At 45.9% G+C, this 17,031-nt stretch overlaps 1 protein-coding gene across 1 annotated transcript in view; it reads left to right on the forward strand.

Moving 5' to 3' along the window:
* Nucleotides 1-2,667: 2,667 nt before the first annotated feature.
* The window catches only part of CALHM4 (calcium homeostasis modulator family member 4), a 64,006-nt gene continuing 49,642 nt past the window's right edge, over nucleotides 2,668-17,031 (forward strand). The window contains exon 1 of the mRNA XM_069607871.1: nucleotides 2,668-3,457. Coding sequence (XP_069463972.1) covers nucleotides 2,897-3,457 — 561 coding nt within the window. The 5' untranslated portion in view covers nucleotides 2,668-2,896. The remainder of the gene's footprint in view (nucleotides 3,458-17,031) is intronic.

Consider the following 17,031-nt stretch of genomic DNA (forward strand, 5'->3'; position numbering starts at 1 on the left):
GAGAGCCTTGTGGAACAACAACAGTTAGAGGAGTGAGTTGAGAGGTGTTGTTGCTCCAGGACACAGAAAACCAGTGAGGTTCAAGGTAGGATTCAATCTAGGCAAGGGTTTGATCGCAAATCCCAAGAAGAAAGAAAGCATTAAGATGATCAGAGTGATCAGCAGTGTCAAAGGCAGCAGACAGGTCAAGAAGTATTAGGATAGAGGATCGTTGGAGTGCTTAGCAGAGGCAATGAAGTTGGACAACTTCATGAGAGTCGTTTCTGTGGAGTGACAGCAGCAGAAACCTGCGTGTAGGTGGTCTCAGAGGTTGTGGATGTCTAATAAATTGGTAAGACTGTTGAACACAACATTTTCAAGCACTTTAGAGTAGTGCAGAAAGAGAGACACATGGAAAATGTTAGCTGGTAGGCTTTTTAGGAGAGGGATGATCGTGGCTGTTTTAAAGAGTTCAGCGAGGTGAGAGGCGACTAAAGGTGCAATAGGCTTGACTAGCTAAGGTGCAGCAGGAGGTTTGATGGGGCACGAGAGGGGTTATCCTTCATCAGTAGAGAATGCACCTTGTCAGTATTAGTATGACTAAAGTGGGAGATAAAGGCAGAGGATGATGCTAGAGTAGGCAGAGTGTAAACTGTAGGGGGAGGGAGTGTGAGGAAGTTCACGTGAGAATCTCAAATTTTTGAATTTTTTTGCGGCAAAGTATTCAGCTAGGTCATTAGCTATGAGAGTGGAGTTGATAGTCATAGACTTAGGACTCAGGAGTGAGTTTACGGTGCCCTGTAGCTGCTGAGGGTGGCTGCAGTGAGTCAATGAGGATTAGGTAGAATTCCCTTTTCGCTCCATAAAGAGTGGTCTTGAGCGAGTTCAGGGCAGAGAGGTAGAGTTTCAGGTCCTCATCCGAGTGGGTACGACTCCATTTGCACAGCAGCCAATGCGTGTCTGTGTGGAGAGTGCGTATGAATGGGTGGAGCCATGGGTGAGTAGCTGACACTTAGGGGTGAAAGTAAGCAGTGGGAAGTGAGAGGAAATGAGTCTTAACCAATTCGTGATCTCTTGGCGCTGGTGACACTTTCCCTCTGCCCATGTTTACAACTTCTTGCAAGATGGCTGAGTTGGTCCGTGCTATGGCTAGGATCTCGTCCAGGGACCATTGTTTTTTAAGTAACTTTTTCCTGAAGTTGGGAGACTCACACCCCACTATAGCCTGAGAGCGTAGCACCTGTTCGTGTGAATATCGATTAAATGCAGTGTTTTATGCGGAGGTGCATGACAAAGTTATCTAGCGTTTTGCCTCTCTCCTGCATGGTGGTCTGAAAGATGTGCCTTTCATAATCCATGTTGGTGTGTGGGGCAAAGTATGTTGGTAGTGCCTCCTGCATCTCCCTGAAAGTGGCCTTCTCCTCATCTACTCGTGCATATAAAATGTCTCACACTGATGACCCTACTGCCAGGCTCAGTTTGTTCTTTTGTCATCCATGAAGCCCATTTCCCCCCAGCGAATCCATCCCAGGACCAGATTGCTAGTGTCAGTGAGATCAAATATGGTGGCCAGTTACCAGGGTGAAATGTCTCCTTAAGCCATCTGAAAGACCTCTGATGTGCATGCAGGCACCATTGCAGGCACATCATCCCCTGACATGGTAGAGCAGTGATCTAGGTGTTTGCCTAGGAGGAGTGGACTTCCTGCCGGGCTGCCACTAGGGGCCCTTTTCCGACCCTTAGCTATTGGTGCCTCTGTATGGTGTTGTTCTGTCCCCACTGCTTGTTTGGTGTCCTCTTTGTCTGCCTCCACGTATGTTTATGCTCATTTCTTACTGGCAAATCCTTATGAAGATAGTTGCTGCTATGCCTGCTGAGCACCGTGAGCAGGCTTTCCCTACCTCACCTTCAGCCTGCAGCCTGCTGGTGCCCTCTGCAGGCTGCGTGCACCAGCTCTGGCAGCGCTAGGCGGGGTCCTCCTTATGTGCAGGCCGCTCAGCTGCCTCTGCGCGCGACTCCCGCTATGGTTGGGAGTTATGGCTGGGAAGCAGACTGGCGTGCGGGTCACCCGCTCTGCTCCGGGCGCTCCGTGTGAGCTCACAATACGAGTCAATGTCACTGACCGAGCTTCCAAGCAAAAGCAGGCCGCTCCTGCGACATGTGTCGGTGGCATGCGGACGTCGGGGCAAAACCCACCAGGGTGTCGTGGGTTGCCGATCTTTGTCGCCAGGGTCACGGTTGGCTGTCGCGCTTAGTAAAACCTCTGGATCCTGGGGTTTGAATGCTGCACTGCGCGCGCACAGATGGGGGCCCAGACAGAAAGAAACTGGTCTCAACTCCATTTAACTGAGGTTTCCTGCCACGACACGTAACTTGCCCAACACAGCCCCCTCGCTAACACCTCCTCTAACCCAACAAGGCCAAAAAGAACAACATGACAGCTGCCAACCTATAGGTAGACATGTTCGTGTTGCATACCTGTCCAATTAAATAACCAAAAATGGAGCGTGCAATGCGCCTGGAAGTTTGTGTGTTTGTTGCATAAATCTCATGTTTTTAAAAGTTAATTCTGCTGTGTACTTGTAACGCGCTCAGAAAAAGTCACTGAATGCAAATAACTTTCAGGAAATGCTACTTGAGAGAATTTAATGATGACCATTTTTGGCCCACGCAAAAAAAGGCGATGGGATTCAGTGAGGTTTGATGCACGGTGCGCATGGCTTCCGCCCCTCCCACATGGTCTTCTGGTAGTGGGAAACAGGGGAAGCGGTGAGTGGGCCGGGCTTTAAACTGAGCAGAGGCACACCCAGCAAAACCAGATGGATCGGATAACCGCAGCCTACAATGCAAGAGAGGCCGGGAAAGAAGGAAGGAAGGAACAACACAGAGCCAAACAGGCACAACAAAGAAAGGGGCCATGTCCGCGGCCGGCCTGCTGTCCTTTCTGAAGAGCAAAGAGTCTCTGATTTTTAACGGCTTGGTGGCGCTGCTGACCATCGGCGGGCAGCAGCTCTTCTCCTTCTTCGCCTTCAGCTGCCCCTGCCAGGTCGCCAAGAACCTGTACTACGGCCTGGCGTTCATCGGGGTGCCGGCGCTCATCCTGCTAATAGTGGGGTACGTCTTCAATGACCACACTTGGCGCCTGCTGACGGGCCCCTCGCACACGTCGGCGCCGCTGGAGAGCAGCCAGCGCAGTCGCCTCATGAAGTCCAAGCTGATGTGCTTCGTCTTCTGCAACATTACCGGCCGAGCCCTGGTGGCGCCCATCACCTGGCTGGCCGTCACCCTGCTGAACGGCTCCTACTACGTCTGCGCGCTCAGCGAGTTTGCCTCCGTCGAGCAATACGACGCTTTCCGAAACGTCAGCAGGGCCGAGCGCCGGGAGATCCTGACTACCTTCCCCTGCCCGCAGTTCACGCGGCCGAACTTTACCCGAGCCCGGGAGGGTGTGCTCCTGGACCTCAGGTACCAGTCCCAGGTGAGTGTCCACGGGGCTTCAGTCCAAATATTGACTGTGGTGCCAAGGTTTCCTGGCTAAAAATATATTTGCAACATACCTCGCAGCTTTGACTGAAATACCCCCCCCCCCTCCCTCATTCGGAGGGTTTTACCCGCCTTTGAGTAATTTTCACTCTACAGAAACCATGTTTTCTCCCAATTTCATTTTAATCACCCTCCCACCCAGGGCTTTAAGTGGAATTGGAAATCGAGGGGGTCTCTAGTTAGGGGGTGTGGTCTAAGGACACGCCCCCTAACGAGAACCCCCCCCACCTCGATTAAGGGGGTGGTGGGGTCGCCTGGTAAAAGAGGTGGAGCTGGGGTACACTGGCATCATTACCTTTCATGCGCCCCGCCCCTCCTTTTAAACAAAAGTAGGGGCTGGGCGCACCAAAAGGTGTTATAACTGTGCTCCAGCTCACATGCAGCAGGGAGTCCTTTAATTCAAGGAGCCCACTTAAGCCTGCTGGTGTCTATATACTTGAAACAGTAGGAGGGCTGCAGGGCACAGTCTCTCCTTTTGTTCCGAGTAACTAGTCAGCACCCTAGTTACTGGAACAAAAGGAGACTGGATGCTGACTAGTTACTCGGAACTAAAGGAGAGACTGTGCCCTCCAGCCCTCCTACTGTTTCAAGTACATAGACATTAGGCAGCCCACACTGCACGGTTACGCCTCTTACATGGACTGCCTGAGGTGTCGGCTGGCTGGGGCTATCTTGGGAGCCTTTTCTGGAGGCTGCCGGGGCCCAGCCCCGTCTGGCCCCTGCTCACTTAAAGCCCTGCGTCCCACCAAACTTCCCTTGACTTAAAAACCCGGAACATCTAGTCTCACCAGCGAATGCTGAACAGGTCGAGAGGAAAGCTATCGACTCTTTTGTGTTTTCATCCCCAGTCTCACGCATTTGGGTTACGCCGGCTCCTGCTTCAGGTAGAGTAAATGTTCGGTGGAAAACAAGCAGTTCATTTTGCAGCCATGAAAACAGAAGCCTAAATGACTATAACATTCTTGGAGACTTGGAACCGTGAGATGCCCCAGGCTGTTGCTGCTGACTTCGCACCCCAACCCAAGATGTATATACGCCAAGTTAATCCATTTTATTTTTCTTCAAATATGGTAACGCTCCAAATGAGTTGCACTTTGCATATTATGCATTTTTAAAAATTATTTTATTGTTTAAAGCGCGGACCTAGCTCAACAGCATCAGAGCCTTGTACAGTATGTGAAAAATGTCATGTTTCCTACTGGTATATATTTATTCGAGAATTCACAAAACCACCAGCTGTGTGATGTCATAGCTGATGTCACTGTCTGAACTTGGAGAGCATCTTTTGAGACCGGAGCTCCACAGGTGTGAGTTGGTTTGAGCTCTGCCTGGGCCGTGACACTGCTAGATTCTCCTATGGACTCTTCCTGTACACTGCCAAAGCACTATTACGTCACAGCAACCGACTTAAGTGAGCCCCCATACGTCCTTGCCTGTGGACCGCCTCTGTGTACAGTGTCACTTTATTTCTTTGGCAACACACCTCCTTCATAATCCCACACATTATAGGCGTACTAGTGCCAGCAAGTGTGTCTGTGCAGTAAATCTCCAGTGTGGAGCGATGCCTAGAGAGAGAGAGACTCCATTTTGCTAAGTCTGAACGCAGCAATTCAAAGGTACATGTTGGGCAGGTCAATTTCCAAACGAAGCTGAAAGTGGATGCTGATTGGCCGGGCCGCAGATGGATATCCTTTGTAGTGCAAGAGCCTACGCTTCGAACTACAGTGTTGGCGAAAAGTAGGGGGTACGTTCCAATGCAAACCCCACTACCCCCCAGTCAAGTGGGAAAAGATGTCCACCCGGGTTCCTACACGCCCCCAAAGAATTCTGCCAGCGAATGCTTCATGGGAACAACCCACACGTGACACTATTGTAATATTTGGTGGCGTAGAGTTCTGTTTTTTTGAGTGGGTGTGATTTGCTGAGGATTCGATTGTTTTATAGTGCTCTAATGAAATGCTGTGAAGCTAATGTAAGCGCCCCCTGGTGTGCTGCCAACCAGAAGAGTATCCGATCCTTATAGGAAGACGATGTCTTAAGTTCTTTAATGAAGGTGGAAATTAAGGTGAACAGGAACTCCCCTGCGCGGATACGCCCCTGCTGCCCCAGGTCTTGCATTTATACGGTGGACTAGCCAAGAGGAGCAGTGTGGCTGAGCATGGCCATCCAGCCAATCAGAATGCAGTTTATTGGCCAAATAGGCCTGGCCTGTCCATGCAAGCGCTTAAACACCAAACAATAGATTTTGAAGACTGTGTGACTGTCAACCAGAAGCCAATGAAGTTCATGAGCAGACGGGATATAGAATCAAATTTACCAAGGCCACAGGGGAGCCGACCGTGGAATTTTTGAACGGCCTGAAGCCAAGAGGCAAACTGCAGGCAGAGCCCAGCCACCGGCTTTGGCATAATCTGGCCAGGAATTAACCAGAGCCCCACCATGATATGATGCATTGAAGAGTCTGTTTTAGTTGACAAACAGTAAAAAAAGAAGCTCTAATCACTTCACGTATTTAAGAATTAAAGTTCAGGTCAGTGTCCCTTAAAACTCCCAAGATTCTTATTTTGGACGTTGTGGTGACCTAAGAAAGTGGGAGGAGGACGGAAAGAGGATGGGTTATTCAGCTGACGGCGTAGGCCAGATAAAATGGCATCGGTTTTTGAGGTGTTCATTTTCTGCCAGGGAGTTTAATATAAATTTTGGACTGCACAGCCATTTCTTTGAAACCGCTCCTGGACAGATCTTGGGGGTCAGGCACAAGAATGTATCGTGTTCAAGACGATCACGGAGTCCTCTGTTTTACTTCCATTGCTGACGCTTATAGTTTGTTGGTACCTGCACAAAACGTTTTTCTAAGGAATAAACTGCCTGCACTAACGTTCTTTAACAGTTTTTATTCGGGAAAACGTGTCAAAGACTAGTCGTAAAAACGGACGTGTTGAGATTTCAAGCTGCCCCCCCCCACCCTCCTTCAGTTTGATAATTACACCTGCTCCTTTGCATTTGGTACTTGCACTCAGGGCAGTTTCTAGTCCTTTTGGTGCCCAGGGCGAAACACTAAATTGCGCCCCGCCCAAACTACACCCTGCTGTTAAGTAACTCCTACCCAACCAATTTGTTTTTGTACGATGAATGTGCTGCACACTGTTTTGCCCAATGTGGGCCAGCTTGATGAGTAACTTCACTATGTAGGTATGTAGCCCACTATGTAGGCTTTGATTTCGACAGGGGGCTCTGATATTTTTCAACAGGTGCAGGACACCATGTAGCAAAGAGGGTAGATGTACAGCGCTTCAAATTATCAGCATAGAGGCCTGTGACTTTTATCAAGGCCAAGTACATGGTCTTTTGGCTCTAATTATGTTGAAAATCTGATTCCTATATTTCTATGATATGTTTCGGTTCAGTGTTTATTTCCCATGGGAAAGAACCATAACGGCAGCATAAGAAAACATTTGTGAAAGTGCCAATGCTGTTTGCACATGCAGAAATAGGTGTACATATGTATGTTCAAATACACAAACAGCATTTTCAAATGATCACAAAGTATACTAACATTGCCTGAAAAGTAACGTGTCATTAATATTGATGACCACAAATGATCCATTGGCACACAATAATGTGGTGATTTTTTTTTTTTTTTTTTGCAACCATGGGTTTATTTTTATTTATTTGATTAGCTGTTTTATAAAGTGCCACATTGCAAGGGGCAGCTTCAGTGTCCAAAAGGTTGAAAATAGGTAGACCGGTCATCTGGCCTGTCGCCTCTCTGGTCCGCTGCTCATCTGGTCCTTTGGCCCGTCATCTCTGTGGTCCGCTGCTCATCTGGCCCGTCATCTCTGTGGTCCGCTGCTCATCTGGCCTGTCACCTCTCTGGTCCGCTGCTCATCTGGTCCTTTGGCACGTCACCTCTCTGGTCCGCTGCTCATCTGGTCATCTGGCCTGTCACCTCTCTGGTCCGCTGCTCATCTGCTCATCTGGCCTGTCACCTCTCTGGTCCGCTGCTCATCTGGTCCTCTGGCCCGTCATCTCTCTGGGCCGCTGATCATCTGGCCCCACAAGCTCTCCAGGTACAACCAGAGGTTTAGCATGCAAGCCAGTCTTTTAAACATTATATACACCCAGGGTAAGAAAAGAAAATGTGATGGGGCATTCAGACGTGTGTGAGATTAATGCTGTTGTCTAAATCACTTAACGGATATCTAAAAGTATGTAGCATGAGTGGTTCGTTTGACCAGTTACTTCAGCATGTGCATAGTAGTTTTGATCACTGTTACTGAAAAAAATATTTTTTAAAATGCAGAATTTGCATCACTTTTTACCAGCCCTCCGATTCCTTTGGTACTAAACAGTCCGTCACACAAGGAAAGAATTGCCATTTACAACTATGGATCACTTTTTAATTGGTGGGCGAGACAATTTTATGGCCCAGTCCGACCCTGCTCAGTACACAGGATGATCGGTAGCACATGTACACAGATGAAAACTGTACTAGGCATCTGTGCACCTAAACTAGCAACAGCAATGTTAGTCTGCACTGCGATCTGAGCTCATGCAGAGGAGGACTGTGCAAGAATCATTAAGAATGGCAATGACTCTAGCTAATGGTGAAAGCGCAGATCATCTGTGGGGAAATCCTGGTTTAAACTGAGGGATTGTCCTGCAACCTCATTCTTAAAACCTGCAGATTTCTGTTTGCCATAAGCAACATTTTCTTTTGCTTGAACCACACCCGGCACAGCTCCTGCAGCTCCCCTCTGAAAGCAGTTGGGTGGCTGCATCGCGTGGGATAGTTTTAATGTTAATGGGGGTATTTATTCATGCAATGTTTGTCGGATACCTGTATATTTATTTATGCAATGTTTGTCTGATACAGGTATCAGACAAACATTGCATAAATAGGTAAATAAACCTGGTTGTTACTGAGGACTGTAGCTTCCTCTGGTCAGAGGAAGTTACATTTTGCTTTTCCTGCAGAAGTGCCAGCCACAGCATTACGCTGGTGCTTTTTTCAGTCACAGATGCTCTTCCCTATCTTCATGTTGGCGATGGCAAATGTCTTGTCGAGGTTGCAGCCGTGGTCGTGGCCAGGCTGGGGGGGCCCCGGCGGAGCTCCACTTTTTGGAGACAGGCCCACTTAAAGCATTGCCGCCAACTATGATACTGCAGCTGCTGTTCACAAAGACCCATCTCTCGGCATTCCCCAGGACCCTTCTGTTATACCTCCAATCCTCAGAAGCACGCACACCTGCAGAGGGGCAAAGCAGCCTACAATTCACGCCCACTACCCACGCCCCAGTGCACCCCCCCCCCATCAGAATGCAGGCACAAAACTATTCAGTGACTAATGGCTCATCATTACCAGTTTTGTGCACTCCATCCAGTCTGATTGGGGAGGGGGGCTGGTCTTAAATGCAGGGGCAACTCAACTGTTTTTATTGTTGGGCTTATGTTAATGTTAGTGCGCGGTACAAATGTCCTTTAACATTATCACCACTGGAGTGGTCCCCTGGTGCTCTGGCGGCTCTAAAAGAGGAGGGGAGGTTGAGTGAGTGGGAGGAGGCAGGAAAAGTGCAAGAGAGCAGTGACGTGCTGTTGGCGGCCTCAGCTCGGTGGGTCAGTTGGCTGGGCCTGGGGTGTTTGCGGCCGGTAGTCGTTGTGCAAGACTATGCGTGTTTTTGTTTTGTTGTTGCAATGTAGTGAAGTTTGTGCGGTTTGTTGTGCTGTAGATTTTGGTTGTGTTTGGTTTGGAGTTTCAGAGGTGTATGCAGCAAGCACAACAATAAGATGTCTATTAACACTATAAGCGGACAAAACCCACGACGAGCGCAGAGGAAAAAAAGTGACTTTGGTGAAAGGCAAGCCCAAAGTCGCTTATTATAAGCAGACATGACACACTGCTGCTGGCATCCAAAAAACGCCATGAACACCAGCCACCCTTCTATGCCCCCAAGGAGTGGCGCAACAGCTGCGAGTATGGTGACTCGGGGCAGGCACGTAACGGGAGCACATCAGAGGCAGCGCCAGCACCTGCTGCCTCTACACTACTCGAGTAATCACGCACAGCCCAAAGCGATGGTGCCTGCCCCAGGGTAAATGCACTCTGAGGGCAATTCTAGCCCTCACCAGGGTGAGCAATTGCACCCCCGTAGTGATTGCACCCGGGCAGTCACCCGCTTCGCCCGAGCCAAGAAAGAGGCCTGCTTGCACCACTTTTCTGCAAAATTCTTAGAATGCAAAGTAAAATAAACATGAACTGACAGAAGACATAGGTCTGGGTTTCTGTAGGTGTTTCTTTCTGGGTGGATACAAGGTTTAACTGGTGAGTTTGATTGTGTGGTGGAGGATGGATGGGCTCATGAGCATGATTGTGTGGTGGAGGATGGATGGACTCATGAGCATGATTGTGTGGTGGAGGATGGATGGGCTCATGAGCATGATTGTGTGGTGGACGATGGATGGGCTCATGAGCATGATTGTGTGGTGGAGGACGGATGGGCTCATGAGCATGATTGTGTGGTGGACGATGGATGGGCTCATGAGCATGATTGTGTGGTGGACGATAGATGGGCTCATGAGTATGATTGTGTGATGGATGGATGGGCTTATGAGCATGATTGTGTGATGGATGGATGGGCTCATGAGCATGATTGTCTGATGGATGGGCTCATGAGCATGATTGTGTGGTGGACGATGGATGGGCTCATGAGCATGATTGTGTGGTGGACGATGGATGGGCTCATGAGCATGATTGTGTGGTGGACGATGGATGGGCTCATGAGCATGATTGTGTGGTGGACGATGGATGGGCTCATGAGCATGATTGTGTGGTGGAGGATGGATGGGCTCATGTGCATGATTGTGTGGTGGAGGATGGATGGGCTCATGTGCATGATTGTGTGGTGGAGGATGGATGGCCTCATGAGTATGATTGTGTGGTGGAGGATGGGTGTATGGATGGATGGATGGACTCATGAGCATGATTGTGGTGTAGGATGGGTTCATGAGCATGATAGTATGGTGGAGAATGGATGGGCTCATGAACATGATTGTGTGGTGAAGGATGTATGGGTTCCTGAGCATGTTTGAGTGGTGGAGAATGGATGGGTGGATGGATTCATCATTGTGTGGTGGTGGAGAATGGATGGGCTCGTGAGCATGATTGTGTGGTGGGGGATGGATGAGTTCATGAGCATGATTGTGTGGTGGAGGATGGATGGGCTCATGAGCACGATTGTGTGGTAGAGGATGGATGGGCTCATGAGCACGATTGTGTGGTGGAGGATGGATGGGCTCATGGGCATGATTGTGTGGTGGACGATGGATGGGCTCATGAGCACGATTGTGTGGTAGAGGATGGATGGGCTCATGAGCACGATTGTGTGGTAGAGGATGGATGGGCTCATGAGCATGACTGTGGTGGAGGATGGATAGGTGGATGGGCAGGGTTGTGTGGATGCTTGCTGGGTGCCCATGTGGGATTGGGTGTGGCGATTGGTGGAAAAAGAGGGCTGGGTCTGATTTGTATTGTATGGTAATTTTGTAGAGTGCAAACAAAGACCAGAAGAGGCATCAAGGCGCTTATACGAGACAGATGAGGACAGATCCGGAACATATGAATTAATTAATACATTAAAACAGATCAGACTTTAGGTTCTTCCGAAATTGAAGATAGTCTGTAGTTTTGCGGAGAACTATTGTCGAAGGAAGGAAGAATGTGATTAATGTGTGTGACTGTGTGTCTGTGCAAATCCAGGCCCACACTGGTGTGTGGTGTTCGCACCTGTACATAACTTCCCGCTCCACCCAAATGTAAGTAGCTCAGGACATACAGCCTATGAATACGTGACCCATTTCAAACCCATCCCTTGACCTGCCTGTAACCCGCACATCTGTATTTTGGAACAGGGGGGTGTGGGAGTGGGTGGGATTTTAAGAAAAGAGGGAAAAATTTGCATATCCATTTATATTGATGCTGTATACATTTTGCCATGTGCAATAAGAGGAAGAGAGATAAACATTGTTTTTAACACTTTTTCTAAAACGAGCGACAGTCTCCCTTTTTAAATAGTTTTGCGCACTCACACTAATTGCAGCACGCGGAGCCAGAGAGGAGAAGGGAGCTATGGACGCTCGGGAAGGGACACCCCAAACCCAGGACAGCAATGTGGAGCTGCTTTGGACTATGCTTTAATTTATAGCCCAGCAATGTGGAGCTTCTTTGGACTATGCTTTCATTTATAGCCCATCATGGCACCCCCTCCTGCCCCACCAACACCCCGGTCTCTTATGGGCCCGTCATACTTGAATTGGCTCAAAATAAATGCCCTTCTACCTCTTAATGGTGTCGCTTAGGGACGTTTCTAAGCACTCTCAATGCTGGCTACAAGGGGCATAGAGGGGGAAGCGATGTGATCACAATCAAATGGTGTCAGTCAAGTGGGGAAACAAGAATTACTTGCGGTTGGTTCTGCTGGTACTTTACTCTCTAGGCTACCTCTCCACCGAATATTAATTGCCTGGTTGGAGGTGGAATAAAGTGCCTTCCTGCGCTGGCAACCGAGTAGCAGAACCCCGCAGTAATTGCTTCCAGGGGTCGGTGAAAGCTTCAGTGGCCATTGGAAAGTCTTTTTCTCTTTTATTGGTGTGGGTGATGCTGGCATTCTGCTGCCGCGGTCCATGTCACAAAGCACTTGTTGATGCAGGACAGAAGAGATCACTGGTGCTCTGGGTACCTTGCCCCGCTTGGCCAAGAGACCTATGTGCTCCATAAACTTACATGTCATTCATGTTGTGTTACAACCCCCCTAGACAACAAGAGTGCATATATTCGGTTTGTGGAAAGAAATGCAATATTCAGTTTTCTTTATCAATAATGCTCTTTGGCTCCAATTGGCAGATAATGGAAGCGAGTAAGGGCGATAGGAAGAATCCATCAAGGATCCTAATGTAGCCAAGTGGATAAGCCCAATTCGGACATCTGTCTTCCTTCAACAATCCATATCTGAAACAACAACCCACATAACCCACAATACCATCCATTTTAAGAGTGACGCTCAAGAGTGCTCTGTCTGTAATATTGCCTCGCAGAAGGGCAGTACAGGTTGAGTGAGAAGGTGAAGTGGATATTTAAAATACATTTTCTTTTTGTTTCCAGCTGCCTGTTCCATTCTGTAGGGGGCTGCTGTTCTCCATGGTGGCTGGTACTCTATGCTCTGTTGGCTCGGCTGATCAGTTATAGAAATAAAGAAAAGACTACTTGATTTGCTTGGCAAATGGTGACCATTATAGATTAGGAATTTAGTTTTATGTAGTTTGGCAACACAAATTGAGGCGGCCACAATAACGCAAACCCAACCACAACGTAATGCAGCACTAAAGTGGAAAACACTTTAATGTACCAAGCGGCAAAGTAAGAAAATGAAACGTGCTTTTAAAAGCATGATTCTCGAAGCACTCCCTTACTTGGACAGCTCCACTCGCTCCATCGAATGGCTGACTCTACAGCGTACCTTTCAGGCGTATGCACTCATCCTGCACCTTGCAGCAGCTGGGATCCCTCGAAATATATATATCCGCAATGGGCTGCAGAGAGCAAGCTTCCTCTATCCCGACATAAAGAGGTTTTCACTTACTTGATCGAGTACAGTAGTTTCCTCGAGTTGTGAGCTTTTTGCATTAGGGTTCCCCAGGCTTTGATTTGTGCGTTAAATACTTTGTATACATGTTTTACAGTAGCTTCTCAAATTGGAAAGATAACTTTTTGTCCATGGGGCATTGTTATGGTAGGGGTAGCCTCCTACTAGAACGGCTTCATCTTTCTCTAGTGGATGTCATGCCCATCCTTGATTTCTCTCAACACTTGCTGATGATGGTTTTTGTAAGAACACTTTTTTTTCTGTATGTTTATATGTAATGGGAAGTGAGGTAGTGTTTTCTCTCATGTATTGGATAATGTGTTTAGATAATGTTATGTTATTGACTTTCATACCATGGACGGCTGCCATTTGTATAGTCTCCAGGCACTTGTTGTATCCTGGAAGATGGGAGGGATTTGTTAGGTTGTTGTGGATAGAGGAAAAATGCAAAATGGCATAAAATAAACATGTGTCTATGGCATGTGACTGGGGGCCTTATACGGCTTCTGTTAGTGGGCACAGATAATGCCTTGAAGTTTTTAGCTGTGCTGCCCCAATTCCGTATAGTGCCATCATAGTTTATTTCTTCATTGTTCGTCAAGGACCATCATTCAACAAATGTTTAACAAGTGGTGTAGAAGAAGTTGGTATGTTTTTGGGAATGCATGTATGATTTGTCTCTTTGGCAACCATTAAATGTGTCTCTTATTATATGGATTAGAACAATAAATAATAGTGGAAAAATCGAGTGGTACTGTGAGGGTTCTTCTTCCCAGTTCATAAGACCATGGAATTTTAAGATTTGTTATGTTTCTTCTAAACTTTGCTCGTTGTGATACTTTGTACTGTTTTTGCAGATTTACTATTTCTTGCTGGTCTGCCAGAGATTCCTTGTGCATGTCCTGTTTTTTACTATCCGTGGCCGCTGATTTGTTTGGGGGGAAAAGTGCCGCCCCTTCTTGTTTCTTGCGATACGGGACGTTTTGATTCAAAATGTACAGCTTTCACCAAGGCTATGAAATCTGATATTAATTACAGGTTATTTAAATGGCTTTTGCCCCGATATGTTTGTTTTTTATTTTTTTAAAGAGGAGAAGGATGTCTATTACCATATTAAGTATGTTTCGCAAGTTAATGGAAGTTGCTGGTCAAAATTCATGTTCGCATGGGGCATCCAAAAAGTAAATGGGAATACTGTGGTGATATTCCCAGTCAGCCCACATGGAGATGATAGATGGGTTACTGAAATATTGATTATGCTTTTTGCTCACTGTCTCTTTGGACATATATATTATCGATGAGAGTAGACCCATTTTTATTGAGTGATTATGCTTGCTTATCTACAAGTTCCCATCTCCCTTTGGATTATCATACAATAATTAAGGGAGACATATTAGGGGTGGCCAATATTGTCAGCACTCTAAATATTTTGGTCACCCAAAAATGTATATTGATTCGAATCTTATTACAGTGGACACATATATTTACTTGGCCAAGCAAGCATATGATGACTTAATAAGTAATGGGAAAATACCAAAGAAAAAGTATTGGATCAACCCTCATTTTTATGATGAAACATTGGCGAGAAAGGAACACAAGCGCAATATTAGAACGTTACGCATATACTATAATGGTGATCAGTTCCTTACGCTGGAAAGGATTAGGAAAGTTAAACAACAATATCACTTGCATAAATGACAATTAAGTTATTATCTAGTTTGAACAAAAAGGCAACCCACTTATTCTGGAAATGCATTAATGGCTTATTCAATTGTCCAAAAAAATGTGATCTTAGATGTTATACAGGATCATGTTGAGTCGGTCATTAAAAGCGGACATTTGCACAGTCCTCTGGCGAAATGGCTTTTTAATTATGACCCCCTCCAATTGTGAAATGGCAGTTTTTCAGCGGATGAAATTGAAAAATTCATACATGCAAATGCTCCAGATCAATAGGCAGATGATATGATGCTGTTTGATAAAATGTGATTAGAATTACAACATGATCTTTTTTTCATTGGACGTTTTATATGAACCACAACAACTTTGCTGCAAAATCAGCTATCCTGAACCCTAAAGATAAAGAGTGTTTCGGCCACTTTACTCCCTAAAACTATGCAAATGCTCACAAAAAATAGAAATGGGGAGTAAAAATACTCCCAACAAAAAATAGGAAACGGACACATAGAACCATGTGTTCCCCTGTTTTCACCCACACGGCTCCATGGATATGTTTGTACTAGTAAACATAATACCACAGGAAGAAACGACTATTATAACAGCTGTTAGGAAGACGTAAACATGTATATTTTAACGTGCATGAGTAACTAGGTGCAAAGAAATGATAATTATTACAAAAACCTTTCCGTTGTCCACTTAAAACATATATTCTTACTTGCTTAGGGAACTGGATGTACATTGTTACTCCTTTAAAAAATAATTTTACTCCCACTTCCAAATCTTATCTGGAGCACTGGATATCCTAATCACCAAGGCAGGCAGAACAACAAATGAAATTCTCGTGGTTTATTGAGGGGGAAAAAAGATTGTACATCTAACAAACTTACCTATTTGGGATTTAACATCGAGGAAAAACCCATTAGCAAAGATACTATATTAAGACTATAAAAAGGAAATTGGTTCCACTTTTGGCACAAATGCGTAAAATCAAGTCACAGTATTGTGCCTTTGACGTTAATCCCTTTGAATACATTCTACTGTGGGAAAGTTACACTTACAGGCTTGAGCTATCCCCCTCTACCTACACCTAATGAAATTGTAAAGGGTCTTTCCCCCCAAGCTCGGATCTGTTACAAATTGGGTCTTAAATTCAATTGTGGATTTCTATAGTAAATTGGAACAAATTGAATACTTCATATATTATTTAAAATCCAGCCATGTTAGCCAACAACTCCTTAATATAATGATTTGAATAACATGTATCATGAAAATACTTCTACATTTCTATCAATTTTTGTCCATGAATGTGAGCTAATTCTGTCGGACTGGATAGTAATACCTTAGCCTTGTTGGAAAATCGGACAAGATGATGAGAAAAATTAGAAACATATAATTGGTGCCAACAACTACAAAAACGATATAAATATCAATTATTCAAAGAGTATCTACAAATGGCTAGATGGGTACATTAATCTGCAGAGTATGTCATCTGTTATCCCTACAAGTAATTTTTGGTATGTTTTTATGAGATTCCGTGTTAAATTATTGGGAATCTTGGAGAGATGGGGCTCTATTTGTGGTCTTGATAGGAGAACTGTGTTTGTAGGCTATGCAACAATCCATTACAATGCAAAACGTTGAAACCTCTTGTTATATATTATTGGGTCCGAGTGGTCAATGAGGGTCCCCATTATTACAGGGATTCATGTTCCACACACCATATTGATGACAGTGGGATGGCAGCGAAACGGGGCAGTGTTGCAAATCCATATTAATCGAATGGAGTTAATTATGGATGGGAAATGTTACTTTTAGTGTTACAAACATTTAGAAGGTAAACCTATTGTATCTTCATGCAAGTAGAAAGATACAATATTAAAACTGCAAATGCAACGCAAACACAATCCACACAATGGGGTGCTTTGCTCCACGGTTAGCTGTTGCACATGAATTCTAAGTAGCAGGGACATACTTGACGGAAAGAAAAATGTGTTGCTTAGTAAGAAGGTCCACGTACGAACAGGACAAGGTTTACAGTCCTGCAAGGGAACAGATGTTATCCCGCCGTTTGTATTTCAATATTTAGAGGGGTTAATCATTTGTTTGTAATAAACCTGAAGCCTGAGGCCAGGGTACATCGGTTAAGTGTTTTTTCCAAGGTTATCAGAGGCTGTATGTGGCCGCATAAATT

Source organism: Ambystoma mexicanum, chromosome 4q (assembly GCF_040938575.1).
Source record: "Ambystoma mexicanum isolate Mex_15411 chromosome 4q, UKY_AmexF1_1, whole genome shotgun sequence".
NCBI lineage: Eukaryota > Metazoa > Chordata > Amphibia > Caudata > Ambystomatidae > Ambystoma > Ambystoma mexicanum.